An 18,328-nucleotide genomic window follows, 5' to 3' on the forward strand; every position below is an offset into this window, starting at 1 on the left:
TCCTGTCAGGTATTTTAATAGTCTGTATTGTCTACTTGTTGAATGTTTGTGAAGTCTTGATTTGTAGTTGTTTGTAATGCCTTGTTAATTGGTGTTGGACCCCAGTACGATTCGCTAGCGTTACGGCGTTAGCTAATGGGGATCCTAATAGAAATGACAAAAATGACAAATCAGTACCATAGACAGCCACATGATATTTAGCAACATTGATTGGAGTAAATCGTTTTTGGTATCTTTAAGTTTGTTTTCAGAGTATTAAACTCAGCATAGATAGCCTTGTTGATTTGATGATGTTTAAATGTTTAAATTGAAATGGTGCTGGAATGGCGGAGGCAGATCTCCTGTTGTCTTTGGGCTGACTTACGGTACCTCCATGGTTCTAAATCAGTAGTTGTTTAGTAAACTGTCGAAAACATTAACTTGCTTGACCATGCTACAGGTTATATAACTGTTTGTTAGACAAAATATTTGCTACGTGGACTTGCTTTCTGGTTTTGTGATGTCTTTTTTTACTGGCTTGGCTTCCCCAGAGATTTTACCCACGCAAAGCTACTGCCTCTATCCCATAATATGCACAGCATAAGCACAATACACCATGTCATTGACAGCATGCTCACAGATCCCCTTAATCCCATTGTTTTAAGTAAGCATGGTAATAAACAGTTACTTTAACTCTACCTACATACTCTACCTGTACATATTACCTCAATTACCTCGACTAACCTGTGCCCCCGCACATTGACTCTGTACCCCCCCTTTATAAAACCTCGCTATTGTTATTTTACTGCTGCTCTTTAAGTATTATTCATTTTTACATTAACACTTATTTTTTGTTAAAACTGCATTGTTGGTTAAGGGCTTGTAAGTAAGCATTTCACTGTAAGGTTCTACACCTGTTGTATATGGCACATGTGACAAATACAATTTGATTTGAAACTGTCAACATGGTAAGGTTTAAAAAATCATCCTAAAATGTGATATTTCCACTTTCAAATGTCAGACTTGATTTGCCCTAATGAAAAATGTATCAATCCCTACAATTTTTTCAAAAGAATCTAGATAATAATTCACGTTTCCTGTTGCTGCATGATTCTTTTCCTGCTGTGAAAGTCAAATGAAGATAACAGATCTGTATCTTACATATATCCGGTTGGGGCTTTACACTCGGGGTTAACTTGGTCTTAATTCAATTAATATAGTGCAGCATTGCATCAATGTTATATGTGTCACGACTCCCTCCGAAGTTGGCTCCCCCGCCTGTTCGGGTGGTGCTCGGCGGTGGTCGTCACCGGCCTACTAGCCGCCACCGATCCCTTTTTCTTTTTGGTTAGTTTTGTCTCATTAGTTACACCTGCTCTTATTTTGTGTGTGCTTGATTTGCTTCCCTATTTAGCGTATGGAACCCACACCTTTGTTGTGCGGGATTATTTTGATGTTCACGTTTGTGTAGTTGGTGTTGTTTGTCCTCTGGACCGTGTTACCCGTTGTTTTGGGTTGGTCAGTGTTTTTCGTGTTTGGGGATTTACTTTTGGTGCCACATTAAAGTGCATCTTTCCTCTGGACCTCTCTGCTCTCTGCGCCTGATTCCTCTCTGCACACCTAGTCAGCTGTGACAATATGGAAGATAACAAAAGTCATGCCTCAATGTGGGGTTCACAGTAAGGGAAGTATCACAGGAAGTAAACTGAGTGTACAAAACATTAAGAACACCTTCAATATTGCGTTGCACCCCCACCCCCTTTTGCACTCATTCATTGGGGCATGGACTCTACAAGGTGTCGAAAGCGCTACAGAGATGCTGGCTTATGTTAACTCCAATGCTTAAAGTTGGCTGGATGTTCTTTGTGCGGGTGGACCATTATTAATACACACGGGAAACTGATGAGCAGGGTTCCCCAAATTTCGGCCCGCAGGTGGTTGTATTTGGCCCCCCAAGTTTTCTGAGAACAAAATGTAAATTCATGTTGAAAAAACTATTGTCTTTTCATTGTTGGTCATAAGACTGTAAAAACACGAGGAAATCAGATACAATTGATTTTCATTTTGGAAATCAGTTCACAAATATTCGCATAATAGAGAGACATACAGTTGAAGTCGGAAGTTTACATACACCTCAGCCAAATACATTTAAACTCAGTTTTTCACAATTCCTGACATTTAATCCTAGTAAACATTTCCTGTCTTTGGTCAGTTAGGATCACCACTTTATTTTAAGAATGTGAAATGTCAGAATAATAGTAGAGAGATGTATTTCTTTCAGCTTTTATTTCTTTCATCACATTCCCAGTGGGTCAGACGTTTGCATACACTCAATTCGTATTTGGTAGCATTGCCTTTAAATTGTTTAACTTGGGTCAAATGTTTCGGGTAGCCTTCCACAAGCTTCCCACAATAAGTTTAGAGAATGTTGGCCCATTCTTCCTGACAGAGCTGGTGTAACTGAGTCAGGTTTGTAGGCCTCCTTGCTCACACACGCTTGTTCAGTTCTGCATTTGTCCATTTGGAAGACCCATTTGCGACCAATCTTTAACTTCCTGACTGATGTCTTGAAATGTTGCTTCAATATATCCACATAATTTTCCTCTCTCGTGATGCCATCTATTTTGTGAAGTGCACCAGTCCCTCCTGCAGCAAAGCACCTACACAACATGATGCTGCCACCCCCATTCTTCACGGTTGGGATGTTGATTTTCGGCTTGAAAGCCTCCCCTTTCTCCACCAAACATAATGATGGTCATTGTGGCCAAACAGTTCTATTTTTGTTTCATCAGACCAGAGGACATTTCTCCAAAAAGTACGGTTTTGGAGCAGTGGCTTCTTCCTTGCTGAGTGGCCTTGCAGGTTATGTCGATATAGGACTCGTTTTACTGTGGATATAGATACTTTTGTACCTGTTTCCTCAAGCATCTTCACAAGGTCCTTTGCTGTTGTTCTCGAATAGATGGCATCATGGAAGGTGTTCCTGATTTGATTTGACTCTGTGCACTTATCACACATCATTGACTGTACTGTCCTTTGAACGGTCAGGACAGGTGCTAACATTTTTGATGGTGTGCGACAAGTGTTCATCTTGTCCTCTTGTGACAGAGGCTGATGAGAGTAACCCATCATCCCCTGTCCCCTCAATCCCGCCTCTATGTTTACGCCCTACACGGCTGCCTGTGTGAGATGGGCTGTACCGCTTTATGTGACTGGTGGAAGACGTAGGACAGGAGACTGGCAGGACACAGCAGCCTTTGGGCCCTCCCTATCTATGCCTTGGCCATCTTCTTCATGGAGGCTGTTGGCCCAGCCAGGCTGTTGGCCCAGCGCCAACTGTAGCACCAGCTGTAATTTACAAATATATATAGACCGCCACCCCTTGTCTTACCAGAGGCTGCTGTTCAATCTTACCGATACAATGTGTAACCCGCCAGCTGTATGTTATTCATGTCGTCATTCAGCCACGACTCGGTGAAACATAAGATATTACAGTTTTTATTGTCCCGTTGGTAGGATATACATGCTTGTGGTTCGTCCACTTTATTGTCCAGTGATTGTACGTTGGCCAATAGTACCTACGGCAAGGCAGATTAGCCACTCGTGCCTGCCCTCACAAGGCACCCCGATCACCTTCTGCGATACGTCTGTCTCCTTCTCCTGCGAATGACGGGGATGAGGGCTTGTTCCGGTGTGTCTGGAGTAAATCCCTCTCGTCCGACTCGTTAAAGAAAAATTCTTCATCCAGTTCAAGGTGATTAATCACTGTTCTAATGTCCAGAAGCTCTTTTCGGTCAGAAGACACGGTAGCAGCAACATTATTTACAAAATAAGCTAAAAACAATGCAAATAAATGTCAGCCATCCCCTCCGGCGCAATCTTCAGCAGGTGTAAATTTGTCAGTTATTGTGCACTCTGTCACAATCAGAAGAGAGTGCTCTGAAATCGGAGTAGATAGCCAGAGAGAATTTACCAGCTACGTCTATCAACAGTTGTCACAGTGACATCTGGAACAAATATGATTTTGAAATGATTACTTGCATAGTGGAGTATTTTGTTAAGACATGTAGCTATCTAGCTAAACAATGAACCATAATCCCAACTCATGACATTTCTACCGTGCATGAATCAGGTTCAATGTTAGCTAGCTACCTTTAGCCTATAACTAGCAAAGCAAATGTCTCTGAGATACGAATAATATTATTACACATATCATACACGTAACGTTAACTAGCGAGCTAGACAGCTAACGTTAGCAGGCTAGATAACACTACACTTTAACTTGAAATGAAATCAACTTTCTGACAAAATTTGAAATGTGTAATATCTGAAAATGTAGCTAGCTAGACTATCTTACCCATATACATGGATGGACGATTCTCCCTCTCTGTCACGGATGTCATGGTTGCCCTTAGTTTGAAGATATAATCCCCTTAGCTATCGTACTCTAAATCCACTGATTTCAAAACTCGGCCCTCTAAAAAGTGGTGAGAAACACTTATGCAGTTCTACTACAGGATATCTTTCAAAAAAAGCTGTGTTAGAATTTACAGATGGCATACAAGTTTGTTATTAAGGCACATGAAAGTTCATATGTTCCATTGGCATTTCTGCCAAAAAAACACATTTTGATTAAAAAAAGTTTACATTCAAATTGATCTCCTGTGAATTAGTGACGCGCAACATTTAACTAGTTTCCTGAAACGAGTTACAAATGTACAATTCAGTTTCAATTAAATTCAGTTTCAAAATAATTCCGAAAGTATGAAAATATACTGCAACTTAATCAAGTTTATTATTTAAATTATGTTTGTGAAGATGTTCTATTGTAATTTGTTCTGAAAAAAACAAATAGTTTTACTCCCTGTTTTACTCTACCTCTCCATATCTGATCTTTGAGTTCATTGCAGAGTTATTCTTCAGCGTAATTTATGACGGTTATAATTATGCTCTCTGTAGCAAAAGAGCATACAATCTCTTTTGCTGACCCTCCTTTTTCCTTGTGTGTCACAGAAGAGAGTGGGGTCATCAGAGGTCATGCACGCTTTCTCTCTGGGTTCTGAGCAACAAACAGGGAAACGCTCCCCTCAGCCCGACTCCATTGGTACCTGCAGCATAGAAATCAGACAAATACAAAGTCAAACAGATTCCTCTATCGAACCACAAAATAACAGCATCTACTGTATCTGACAGACAGTTGCCTAACTTCTCTTTGTGTTGCTTGAATTCAACATTTTTCCTCAAAAGCCATTTCTTGGGGTCATTCACAAACATGCACACATCCCCTCAATCGTCGTTTTCCTTCTCTTATTATCATACTCATCATCCCACTCACTGGCTGTGTCCAGGAATGAGTAGACTGTCTCCTGTGGATAGAGGGAACTCTTGGCCATCCAGAGTCACATGGGAGGATCCCTTCTGATAGAGGAAGAGGGTGAGTGTGAGACAAAGTGCAAATAGACAGAGGGAAGCAGATAAAGGAAGAGAGAGAAATAGCACAAATTGAAATAAATACTGAAGGCATGATAACATGAAAGAAATGTAAATACTCTAATAGAGCAGTAATAGCAGACATACCTGCTGCCATATCCAGACATCAGTTTCTCGTTCACAAGCCTCTGTCTGCCCGGGCCCATACAGGAGGGTCTGTCACAGAGTAGTAGAAGAAACATCATTATAGTCACCATCACCATCATCCTCACCACCACCACCATTATCATCTATACACTCACTAAACTGATAAACCAGTCCTAATTTAATTATAGCTCACTTCCCTCCTACTACAACAATGCGAAGCATAATCAACACACAAATGAGCCACATGTATTCAACTTTCAATATTAGCGAGTCATGAGTTTGAATCAGTGGGGCGCTCAGTCTAGACTGATCGCTTTGAAAGGTCTCAATCGATGTGAAAGGTCAGAAAAATAACTAAGTCATAATTGGGATATGCCAGGGTCACCTCTGTCTCAAACTGGGCCCCAAACATGTCTATGGGCCGTCCACTGGCCAGTGAGGGTTGCTGTTTGTCCACCCAGTCTCTAAAGTGGAAGGGGGTCATCACATGCATGGTGTTCATGGGGAAGGGAGGCTGTCTGAAGACCTCATCTAGACAAACAGAGGCAGGAATGCATCTCAGTGCGATACAGTATGCACAACAATAGTACAAAAAAATGATAACACATAGAACAGGGATGGGTGTAGCGGTAGAATCAGAATTAGTTAATTAACATAGATAATTAAGACGTCTTATCTTCATAATATGCTTATATGATATGCTTGTTATTAGAATATATCCCTTTGGACTCTGGGTTTGGCAGTTGCACTTCCTCCCTCAGCTGGGGCTCAGTCACCTGGGGCCCAGAGAGGGGTGAAGTCAGGCTTGTCTTTCACATGTCTCTGGTGCTATGCAGAATATCAGAAAGAGAAGGGGACAGGAGGGAACATTGTCTTCATATGTAAACATGTTTTACATATTCTAAACCATGTGAAGTGATGGTGTGATTAACGGGGAACTAATTACTTGTCTCCACAATGTCTGTGCACCAGTCACTCCCTCCTTTGGCCTTGGGGAAATAATGTCTGAGACAAGATGTGTGGGATAGTGTCTGGAACCATTGTATGTCATCTCTGATGTTGCACCTATCCTGGGGTAGGTGACCTAGAGGCTCACTCCCCTCAGTGAGCTCGTCAAGGCGTGTTGTCAAGAAAGGGTTTTGCATGAGATGGGAGTATCTGGAGTTGACAATTTATTTATGCCATAGAATGAATTGGTGTTTCTGTGCTATGAAGTACCGAGAACGAGATCGGAGCCTCGTCTTAGGAGCCAGACTGAACAATAAGAACAGTCATCATAGCAAATGCTATCTGGCTGCGGGATACTCCTTTCTCAAATATCAAGTTTCAACTTGTGACCCATTCCATACATCTGTTGTTTTTCAATATATTTGTATTCTTCGTATGTCAGAGCTACTCGCCACAACACTTGGACCAGCCTGATCATTATGGAAGCAATTACTCTATGCTTTCCTTATTAATAATATTTGAATAAAGTAATATCCTGATTGGTGATTGACCTTGTCTCTCCTCATTAGTGATTAGAATTTCCACAACATGGGCAACAGGTGGCAAACTTTTGTAAGCCTGCGGACCAATTTCACACACTCAAAAATATACAGTACCAGTCAAAAGTTTGGACATCAAAACTATGAAATAACACATGGAATCATATAGTAACCAAAAAAGTGGGCAAACATTTTATATTTGAGATTCTTCAAAGTAGCCACACATTGCCTTCATGACAGCTTTGCACACTCTTGGCATTCTCTCAACCAGTTTTTCCAATAGTCTTGAAGGAGTTCCCACATATGCTGAGCACTTGATGGCTGCTTTTCCTTCAATCTGCCGTCCAACTCATCCCAAACCATCTAAATTGGGTTGAGGTTGGGTGATTGTTTAAGACCAGGTCATCTGATGCATCATTACATCATTATCTTTCTTAGTCAAATAGCCCTTGCACAGCCTGGAGGTGTGATGAGTCATTGTCCTGTTGAAAAACAAATGATAGTCCCACTAAGCGCAAACCAGATGGGATGGTTAAGCGTGCCTTGAACTCTAAATAAATCACTGACTGTGTCACCAGCAAAGCACCCCCACACCTCCTCCTCCATGCTTCACAGTGGGAACCACACATGCAGAGATAATCTGTTCACCTACTCTGCATCTCACAAAGACATGGCGGTTGGAATCAAAAATCTAAAATTTGGACTCATCAGACCAAAGGATAGATTTCGACCAGTAAAATGTGCATTATTCCAAGCAAGTCTCTGCTTCTTATTGGTGTCCTTTAGTTGTGGTTTCTTTGCAGCAATTCGACCATGAAGGCCTGATTCATGAATCACAGGTTCCTCTGATCAATTGACGTTGAGATGTGCCTGTTACTTCAACTCTGTTAAGAATTTATTAGGGCTGCAATTTCTGAGGATGGTAACTCCAATGAACTTATCCTCTAAACAGAGGTAACTCAAGGTCTTCCTTTCCTGTGGCAGTCCTCATGAGAGCCAGTTTCATCATAGCGCTTGATGGTTTTTGTGATTGCACTTTAAAAGTTCTTGACATTTTCCGGATTGACTGACCTTCATGCAGTATTTTGACAAACGTGCCAAAAGTAAGCTGCCTGTTACTCAGGCCCAGAAGCTAGGATATGCAAGCATTGGATAAACAACACCCTGAAGTTTCTAAAACTATTAAAATATTGTCTGTGGGTATAACAGAACTGATTTGGCAGGCGAAACCCAGAGGACAATCCAGCCAGGGATTATTTTTTTGAGGTCATTGCACTTTTCAATGCTTTTCTATGGGAAAGTCTTATTTAGGACCCAGATTGCAGTTCCTATGGCTTCCACTAGATGTCAACAGTCTATATAGGTTGTTTCATGCTTGTTTTTTGAAAAATTAAGAAGTATTCGTATTCTTTCTAAGTGTCACTCAGAAGGACTCAAGTCTTTTGGCACGCGTGAATGAGTGCGCGTTCCTCGTTCTTTTTCTCCGATATTGAACACCATATATTCCGTCTTAAATTTTATTGATTATTTACATATTAGGGTACCTGAGGTTGGATTAGAAAGGTTGTTTGAAATGTTTGGATGAAGTTTACAGGTAACTTTTTAGATTCCTTTATAGGCATGTTGGGCGAGTTGGAACAGGTTGGAACAGTTGGATTTCTGAATCAAACGCGGGATATGAAGGACTTTATCGAACAAAACGAACATTCATTGTGTAACTGGGAGCCTTTGGATTGCAAAATGATGAAGATCTTCAAAGGTAAGTGATTAATTTTATCGCTATTTTTGAGTTTTGTGACACCTGTGCAGGTTATGAATGAATGTTAATGCAGGAAGTGGGGTGAGGCGCTGTCCTCAGACGATCAAATACTATCCTTTCGTAAATCGGACAAAGCGGTTCGATTACCAAGATTCTAAGCTAAAGAATGGTTTAAAACACTTGAATGGTTTTAAACACTTTTATGAACGTTTAATATTACTACTTTTGGTTTTTGAATTTCGCTCTCTGCAATTTCACCGGATATTGTTGAGATGCGACGCTAGCGTCCCAATGATCGCTAAGAGTTTAGAGTAATGATGACCTGTCTTTTCTCTTAGCTTATTTGAGCAGTGCTTGCCATAATATGGACTTGGTCTTTTACCAAATAGGGCATGCATTTTTAATTTAACCTTGATTTAACTAGGCAAGGCTATCTTCTATATACCACTCCTACCTTGTCACAACACAGCAGATTGGCTCAAATACATTAAGACTGAAAAGAATTCCACCAATTAAGTTTTTGCAAGGCACAACTGTTAATTGAAATGCATTTCAGGTGACTACCTTGTGAAGCTGGTGGAGAGAATGCCAATAGTGTGCAAAGCTGTCATCAAGGCAAAGGGTGGCTACTTTGAAGAATCTAAAATATATTTTGATTTGTTTAACACTTTTTTTGCTACTACATGATTCCATATGTGATATTTAATAGTTTTGATGTCTTCACTATTATTCTACAACATAGAAAATGTATCAGGAATCAAGGTAAGACCAGATGCAGACTGTTCAAGTAACACTGTTTAATGTAACAACAAGGGCAGGCAACGACAGGTCAAGGCAGGCAGGGGTCGAAAATCCATGGTAAGGCAAAGGTACAGGACGGCAGGCGGACTCAGGGTCAGGGACAGGCAAGGTTCAGTAATCTAGAGGTGGAGTATATGTACAGGATGGCAGGCTCAGGGTCAGGCAGAGAGGTCAGGCGGGCGGGTACAGGGTCAGGACAGTCAAAGGTCAAATCCGGAAGCTGGTAACCGATAGGCGCTGACAGGAAAAATGCAAGGAATTGGGGAGTTTCTCCCATACATCTCTGCAGATGCTCTCAAGCGCTGTCAGGTTGGATGGGGAGCTTTGCTGCTCATCTATTTTGAGGTCTCTCCAGAGATGTTCGATCTGGTTCAAGTCCAGGCTCTGGCTGGGCCACTCTAGGACATTCAGAGACTTGTCGTGAAGCCACTCCTGCGTTGTCTTGGCTGTGTGCTTCGGGACGGTGTCCAGTTGGAAGGTGAACCTTCTCCCCAGTCTGAGGTCCTGGGCTCTCTGGAGCAGGTTTTCATGAAATATCTCTCTGTACTTTTCTCCGTTCATATTTCCCTCGATCCTGACTAGTCTTGTAGTCCCTTCTGCTGAATAACATCCCCACAGCATGATGCCGCCACCACCATGCTTCACCGTAGGGATTGTGACAAAAATTTCTAAAAACCTGTTTTCGCTTTGTCATTAAGGGGTATAGTGTGTAGATTGTGTGTATTAATTTTAGAATAAGGCTATTAAAGTAACAAAATGTGGAAAAGGGAATTGGTCTGAATACTTTCCGATTGAACTGTATATATACAGTATATATACACATTTCCTCACCATTTTAAATAAGCATGCCCCTTTCAAAAAATGTAGAACTAAGAACAGATATAGCCCTTGGTTCACTCCAGACCTGACTGCCCTTGGCCAGCACAATAACATCCTGTGGCGGACTGCAATAGCATCAAATAGTCCCTGCGATATGCAACTGTTCAGAGAAGTCAGGAACCATTACACACAGTCAGTCAGGGAAGCAAAGGCTAACTTTTTCAAACAGAAATGTGCATCCTGTAGCTCTTAATGTGTGCCAAAATGTTTTGGCACACTTTAAAGTCCATAGAGAACAAGAGCACCTCCTCCCAGCTGCCCACTGCACTGAGGCTAGGTAACACGGTCACCACCGATAAATCCATGATAATCTAAAATTTCAATAAGCATTTCTCTACCGCTAGCCATGCTTTTCTCCTGGCTACCCCAACCCCAGCCAACAGCTCCGCACCTCCCGCAGCTACTTGCCCGAGCCTTCCCAGCTTCTCCTTCACCCAAATCCAGATAGCAGATGTTCTGAAAGAGCTGTAAAACCTGAACCCTTACAAATCAGCTGGGCAAGACAATCTGGACCCTCTCTTTCTAAAATGATCAGCCACCATTGTTGCAACTCCTATTACCAGTCTGTTCAACCTCTCTTTCTTATCGTCCGAGATCCCTAAAGATTGGAAAGCTGCTGCGGTCATCTCCCTCATCAAAAAGGGTTGACACTCAAGACCCAAACTGTTATAGATCTATATCCATCCTGCCCTGCCTTTCTAAAGTCTTCGAAAGCCACGTTAATAAACAGATCAATGACCATTTCGAATCCCACCGTACCTTCTCCGCTGTGCAATCTGGTTTCCGAGCTGGTCATGGGTGCACCTCATCCACTTTCAAGGTATCATAACCGCCACCGATAAAAGACAGTACTGTGCAGCCGTCATTCATCGACCTGGACAAGGCTTTCGACTCTGTCAATCACCAGACTCAATAGCCTTGGTTTCTCAAATGACTGCCTCGCCTGGTTCACCAACCACTTCTCAGACAGAGTTCAGTGTGTCAAATTGGAGAGGCCTGTTGTCTGGACCTCTGGCAGTCTCTATGGGGGTGCCGCAGTGTTTAATTCTCGGGCTGACTCTTTTCACTGTATTATCAACGATGTCGTTCTTGATGCGGGTGATTCCCTGATCCACCTCTACGCAGACGGCACCATTCTCTATACAGCTGCCCCTTCTTTGGACACTGTGTTAACTAACCTCCAAACTAGCTTCAATGCCATACAACATTCCTTCCGTGGCCTCCAACTGCTCTTTAACGTTAGTAAAACGAAAGGCATGCTTTTCAACCGATCACTGCCCGCACCCACCTGCCTGACTAGCGTCACTACTCTGGACAGTTCTGACCTAGAATACATGGACAACTACAAATACCTAGGTGTCTGACTAGATTGTAAACTCTCCTTCCAGACTCCTATCAAACATCTCCAATCCAAAATCAAATCTAGAATAGGCTTACTATTTCGCAACAAAGCCTCCTTCACTCACGCCGTCAAACTTACCCTAGTAAAACTGACTATCATACCAATCCTCGACTTCGGTGATGTCATCTACAAAATAGCTTCCAATACTCTACTCAGCAAATTGGATGTAGTCTATCACAGTGCCATCTGTTTTGTTACCAAAGCCCCTTATACCACCCACCACTGCGATTTGAATGCTCTAGTCGGCTGGCCCTCGCTACATATTCGTCGCCAGAACCATTGGCTCCAGGTCATCTATAAATCTATGCTAGGTAAAGCTCCGCCTTATCTCAGCTCACTGGTCACGATAACAACACCCACCCGTAGCACGCTCTCCAGCAGGTATATGTCACTGGTCATCCCGAAAGCCAACACCTCCTTTGGCCGCCTTTCATTCCAGTTCTCTGCTGCCAGTGACTGGAACGAATTGCAAAAATTGCTGAAGCTGGAGACTTCCATTTCCCTCACTAACTTTAAACAGCAGCTATCTGAGCAGCTAAATGATCGCTGCAGCTGTACATAGTCCATCTGTAAATTGCCCACCCAATCTACCTACCTCATCCCCATATTGTTTTTATATACTTTGCTGATCTTTTGCACACCAGTATCACTACCTACACACCATCATCTGCTCATCATCATCTGCTCATCTATCACTCCAGTGTTAATCTGCTAAATTGTAATTACTTTGCTACTATGGCCTATTTATTGCCTTACCTCCTCATGCCATTTGCACACACTATATATAGACTTTATTTTTTTCTATTGTGTTATTGACTGTATGCTTGTTTATTCCATGTGCAACTCTGTATTGTTTTTTCTGTCGCACTGCTTTGCTTTATCTTGACCAGGTCGCAGTTGTAAATGAGAACTTGTTCTCAACTAGCTTACCTGGTTAAATAAAGGTGAAATAAAAACATCACCGGAAACAACATTGCATATGGGCACAAACCCTCCATTGCTGGACCAGACAGGACTGGCAAAAAGTGCTCTTCACTGACGAGTCGCGGTTTTGTCTCACCAGGGTTGATGGTCGGATTTGCGTTTATCGTCGAAGGAATGAGCTTTACACCGAGGCCTGTACTCTGGAGTGGAATCGATTTGGAGGTTGAGTGTCCGTCATTGTCTGGGGCGGTGTGTCACAGCATCATCGGACTGAGCTTGTTGTCATTGCAGGCAATCTCAACGCTGTGCGTTACAGGGAAGACATCCTACTCCCTCATGTGGTTCCCTTCCTGCAGGCTCATCCTGAAATGACCCTCCAGCATGACAATGCCACCAGCCATATTGCTCGTTCTGTGCGTGATTTCCTGCAAGACAGGAATGTCAGTGTTCTGTCATGGCCAGTGAAGAGCCCGCATCTCAAGCCCATTGAGCACATCTGGGACCTGTTGGATTGGAGAGTGAGGGCTAGGTGCTTGGTGGAAGAGTGGAGTAACATCTCACAGCAAGAACTGGCAAATCTGGTTCTGTCCATGATGAGGAGATGCACTGCAGTACTTAATGCAGCTGGTGGCCACACCAGATACTTTTGATTTTGACCCCCCCCCCCCCCTTTGTTCAGGGACACATTATTCCATTTCTGATAGTCATATGTCTGTGGAACTTGTTCAGTTTATGTCTCAGTTGTTGAATGTTGTTATGTTCATACAAATATTTACATGTTAAGTTTGCTGAAAATAAACGCAGTTGACAGTGAGAGGACGTTTCGTTTTTTGCTGAGATAATTTTTGTGATTATTTATTATTATTTTTTAAATTTGAGGGAGGGCTCAGTTGGGGTCTTAACTTACTCTTTAGAGTTAGAATAATAGAATACACAAGGTGCAATTTCGAAATTTGGTTGTGCATCAGCAGTCACTCAATTAGCCCATATCAGCTAACATTTTTTTGATTGGTAAATGCAAAATCTTCTCTCCCCCCATGGCGTATTCAGATCCACGAGCCACTGTGGCCATTTATGATGAGTTACGTTTTTTTGTGGTCCCCATGAAAGTTGCCCAGGGCTCCCGGGAAGTGGGATACACCAGCACAGCAAAATATCTACAGAACCGACGTAAAACCACACAACAAGAAAGGTGGGCAAATCGGGACATAATGCATTTTCAGTCAGTAGTGTGCCAAACTGATGTCAACCTATTGAAGCTCAACATTCCCATTGTGTCATTTTGTGAGATGGGGGCTCACCTGGGTTTGGCTTGCCTGTTCTGTGCTGCTCCGACGCAAAGAACCTGAGAAACACAGCATCAGCTGAGTATAACACTGCTGAGCACTAATGTCCATTGGAAAGTGTTATGTTTCATGCCAGACTAAAATCAATTATATAAGTCTCACTCTTGAATCAGTGGCACCAGCTGGGTCCCCAGGTTTTCACAGTAAAACCATCTCTCAAAAAGGGTGTCTGAAGTGTTGTCCACATAGTACCTGAAACCACAAAGAGCCAAGCTTTCATACTATTTCTCTCTCACCCCTCTCGCCCTCTTTCGTGCTCTCTCTTGTAAGGGGGTCAAGGAGAAGGGGACGTGAGGCACGCACAGTTGAAGTCATAAGTTAACATACACTTAGGTTGGAGTCATTAAAACTTGTTTTTCAACCACACCACACATTTCTTGTTACTTAACAAACTATAGTTTTGGCAAGTCGGTTAGGACATCTACTTTGTGCATGAGACAAGTAATTTTCCAACAATTGTTTACAGACAGATTATTTCACTTATAATTCACTGTATCACAATTCCAGTGGTTCAGAAGTTCACAAACACTAAGTTGACTGTGCCTTTAAACAGCTTGGGAAATTCCAGAAAATGATATCATGGCTTTAAGTTTCTGATAGGCTAATTGACATCATTTGAGTCAATTGGAAGTGTAACTGTTGATGAATTTAAAGGCCTACGTTCAAACCCAGTGCCTCTTTGCTTGACATCAAGGAAAATCAAAATAAATCAGCCAAGGCCCCAGAAAAAAAATTGTAGACCTCTGCGAGTTTGGTTCATCCTTTGGAGCAATGTCCAAATGACTGAAGGTACCACATTCATCTGTACAAACAATAGTATGCAAGTATAAACACCATGGGACCACACAGCCATCATACCACTATGGAAGGAGACGCGTTCTGTCTCCTAGAGATGAACGTACTTTGCTGCGAAAAGTGCAAATCAATCCCAGTACAACAGCAAAGTATCTTGTGAAGATGCTGAAGGAAACAGGTACAAAAGTATCTATATCCACAGTAAAATGAGTCCTATATTGACATAACTGCTCCAAAACTACCATAAAAAAGCCAGACTACTGTTTGCAACTGCACATGAGACAAAAATTGTACTTTTTGGAGAAATGTCCTCTGGTTTGATGAAACAAAAATAGAACTGTTTGACCATAATATAGGAAAAAGGGGAACGCTTGCAAGCTGAAGAACACCATTCCAACCGTGCGGCACTGGGGTGGCAGCATCATGTTGTGGGGGTGCTTTGCTGCAGGAGGGACTGGTGCACTTCACAAAATAGATGGCTTCATGAGAAGGAAAATTATGTGGATATATTGAAGCAACATCTCAAGACATCAGTCAGGAAGTTAAAGATTGGTCGCAAATGGGTCTTCCAAATGGGCAATGACCCCAAGCATACTTCCAAAGTTGTGGCAAAATGGCTTAAGGACAACAAAGTCAATGCATTGGAGTGGCCCTGACCTCAATCCCATAGAACATTTGTATGCAGAACTGAAAAGTGTGTGCGAGCAAGGAAGCCTACAAATCTGACTCAGTTACACCAGCTCTGTCAGGAGGATTGGGCCAATATTCACCCAACTTATTGTGGGTAGCTTTTGGAAGGCTACCCGAAACGTTTGACCCAAGTTAAACAATTTAAAGGCAATGCTACCAAATACTAATTGAGTGTATGCAAACTTCTGACCCACTGAGAATGTGATGAAAGAAATAAAAGCTGAAATAAATCATTATTTCTACTATTATTCTGATATTTCACATTCTTAAAATAAAGTGGTGATCCTAACTGACCTAAGACAGGGAATGTTTACTATGATTAAATGTTAGGAATTGTGAAAAACTGAGTTTAAATGTATTTGGCTAAGGTGTATGTAAACTTCCGACTTCAACTGTAGATGGATAAAGAATGTGTAAGAAGAATGAGATATATGTAAAGGATAAGATGACATGGTGGATGGTGGTACCTTAAACAGTCGGTCTCTGACTGAAGCCTCCTTCTCTCCACCACCAGCCCCACAGTGTTAGCCTGTCTCTGGGGGGAGTGGGCGATCCGAGCTGGGAGCAGAAACATCTGAGGACCACAGAAGGACACAGAAGGACACCGAAGGACATAGAAGCATATGGGGTGTGTATGACACAAACACTAATGTAACAAATCTGCATAGCTTGATATGGCACTGTCACTTATGTTAAACAGTGGGCTTAGTGAGAGAACCGTGGAATGATTGCCATTTCTCTCACCTCCCCCTCGCGGATACGCACATCCTTATGTTTGCCATTCTCAACCAACTTCAGACACATGTCCCCTTTCAACTGGTAAAAGAGCTGCACAAAAATAAGACAGGAAGAGGATGTGACAGTGAAAAGTACAGACTAGAAAAGGTACAGATAGAAGATATGGAGGATGTCTTCAGCTTCAAATCACAGCCAATAGTCCTCACTGTGATATGAATGTGTTTTTGCTGACCTCCAGTGGCTAGATTATGTTATCGAAAATGCAATTACAATCCTTTGCTTTGTGCTGTTATGTCACCCTTTACATAGTAAGAGATAAGGTTGTAGATGATTTGTGAAGCTTATATGTGGTACGTATGAAGACTTTATTTATGCTATATAAAGCCTTTATAAATTGTAGTTTGTTTAAAGTGGGACATTCTCGTCCTACCAAAGATTTTTTTTTAAAGAGAAACACATGAACAGGAATTTACTTTGGGCTTCAACTAGACAAATAGCCAGAGCAAATAGTGTTGACTGACAGGTCACAGTGCAACATTCTTGTGGAATTTGTCCCTATGATGGTAGGAAGAACTGACTGAGTTTATGTGACAGTATGGAAATGGAACATTTAGATACAGAACAAAAAGACTAAACGACTGGGTCTCGTCTCTGGCAACCGAACCAATCGAACGAACGACCAGCCTGCTTGGGTACCAACCTTAGATTTGTGTCGGGACTATATCTCGTGCAAAGATGAAATAGTATGAATAAATTCATCAAAACAATGTTTTTAATGAAAATATGTCAATCATAATTTGAATATGTTGGTAACCCATTGTATGAAAGTGATAATGCCCTCGAAGCCGGTGTTCGGAGGATATACTCAACTTTATCTCGGGCCGAACAACACCAGTGCTAATAAATAAATCCTCCGAACACCAACTTCTTGGGCATTATCACAGAGGGCCAGGTGACTGCTAACTAAATAGCATGGTAGTGTCCTTGCATTTGTTGCTTACTTTCAGATAGGGACATTGCATATCTCGTAGGTTTTGAATACCATTTTCTGCACTATGAACGGTCACACAAACTCCACGCCATTTAGCCAATGTGATAGGTGAATAGTGGCATTTTCACTCACCTCCTCCCCTTCCTCTATGTGGTAGTCCTTTCTGATGTTGGGACCTCCGACAAACATGATGTTCAGCTGTGACAAATGCCTTGTGGAGAAAAATAATATAAGCATTCACGATGCTCGAAATACATTATCTTTGTCAATCTCTGCCGACATAGTGTAAATGCTTACTATTGGACTAGTGTAGATAGTCAGGGGGTAAACAGTACTTGTTACAGCTCAACATGATAATAACTAAGTGACTACATTTGTGAAGCATCTATGAGGCATGCTGTATAAAGCTTTTATAGTTCATTTGGTGATTCATCACAAATCTAGCGACACCAGAGTGTTCAACGAAAACTGCAACGATGTGTGAATGAAACCAGCCCAGGCTGCTACTCACATGAGTTTATTGCACACCGGTGGCAAAAAAGCTTTCTCATTCTCTGCAATCCATTTGTCCACGTTCACAACAAGGGGTTTCACACTCATTATTGCAAACCGATGTCAAAATTGTCACTGTGAAAAAATTGTGTGCTGAATCACTTAGTTCTGTGTGTTTTCTCTCCTGTTTCGGAGCCTGATTGAGTTAAAGTCCATTGTGTAGCTTGGGGAGGAGTCCAGTATGACGGTGAAAGGTTGCTTCCATTTCCACAATAATTAAACGAGTGGGGTTGGGTGTGGGCGGTCATATAATAAAAAAGAGGAAACGGTAAAGTGAAGTGACGAGGGGACGAGGAGGGGTGAATGAGGAAGCAGGAATGACGTGAGAATGAGCACAGCAGTCTCTGTAGCGTCATAGAATGAACATGAACAAACAATGCATATGATTAAAAGATACAATGAAATAAG

At 42.0% G+C, this 18,328-nt stretch overlaps 1 protein-coding gene across 1 annotated transcript; it reads right to left on the bottom strand.

The window, feature by feature from the left end:
• Positions 1–4,752: 4,752 nt before the first annotated feature.
• haao (3-hydroxyanthranilate 3,4-dioxygenase) lies at positions 4,753–18,124 on the bottom strand. The gene is made up of 10 exons (XM_064934447.1): positions 17,880–18,124; positions 17,501–17,579; positions 16,384–16,467; positions 16,107–16,213; positions 14,257–14,346; positions 14,110–14,153; positions 5,942–6,087; positions 5,557–5,625; positions 5,315–5,397; positions 4,753–5,087 (listed from the first exon to the last, which is right to left on the bottom strand). The coding sequence occupies exons 1-10, from the start codon at positions 17,966–17,968 to the stop codon at positions 5,015–5,017; spliced, it is 864 nt and encodes a 287-aa protein (XP_064790519.1). The 5' UTR covers positions 17,969–18,124; the 3' UTR covers positions 4,753–5,014.
• Positions 18,125–18,328: the final 204 nt, after the last annotated feature.

This window comes from Oncorhynchus masou, chromosome 24 (assembly GCF_036934945.1).
Source record: "Oncorhynchus masou masou isolate Uvic2021 chromosome 24, UVic_Omas_1.1, whole genome shotgun sequence".
Classification (NCBI taxonomy): domain Eukaryota; kingdom Metazoa; phylum Chordata; class Actinopteri; order Salmoniformes; family Salmonidae; genus Oncorhynchus; species Oncorhynchus masou.

Excerpts from the sequence above, each read along its gene's own strand:
- haao (XM_064934447.1), bottom strand. The coding sequence starts at position 17,968 with ATGAGTGTGAAACCCCTTGTTGTGAACGTGGACAAATGGATTGCAGAG. Across the intron at positions 5,398-5,556 it reads ATGTCTGGATATGGCAGCAG|AAGGGATCCTCCCATGTGAC; the intron begins GTATGTCTGCTA and ends TTCCTCTATCAG. Across the intron at positions 5,088-5,314 it reads CTCATTCCTGGACACAGCCA|GTACCAATGGAGTCGGGCTG; the intron begins GTGAGTGGGATG and ends TCTATGCTGCAG.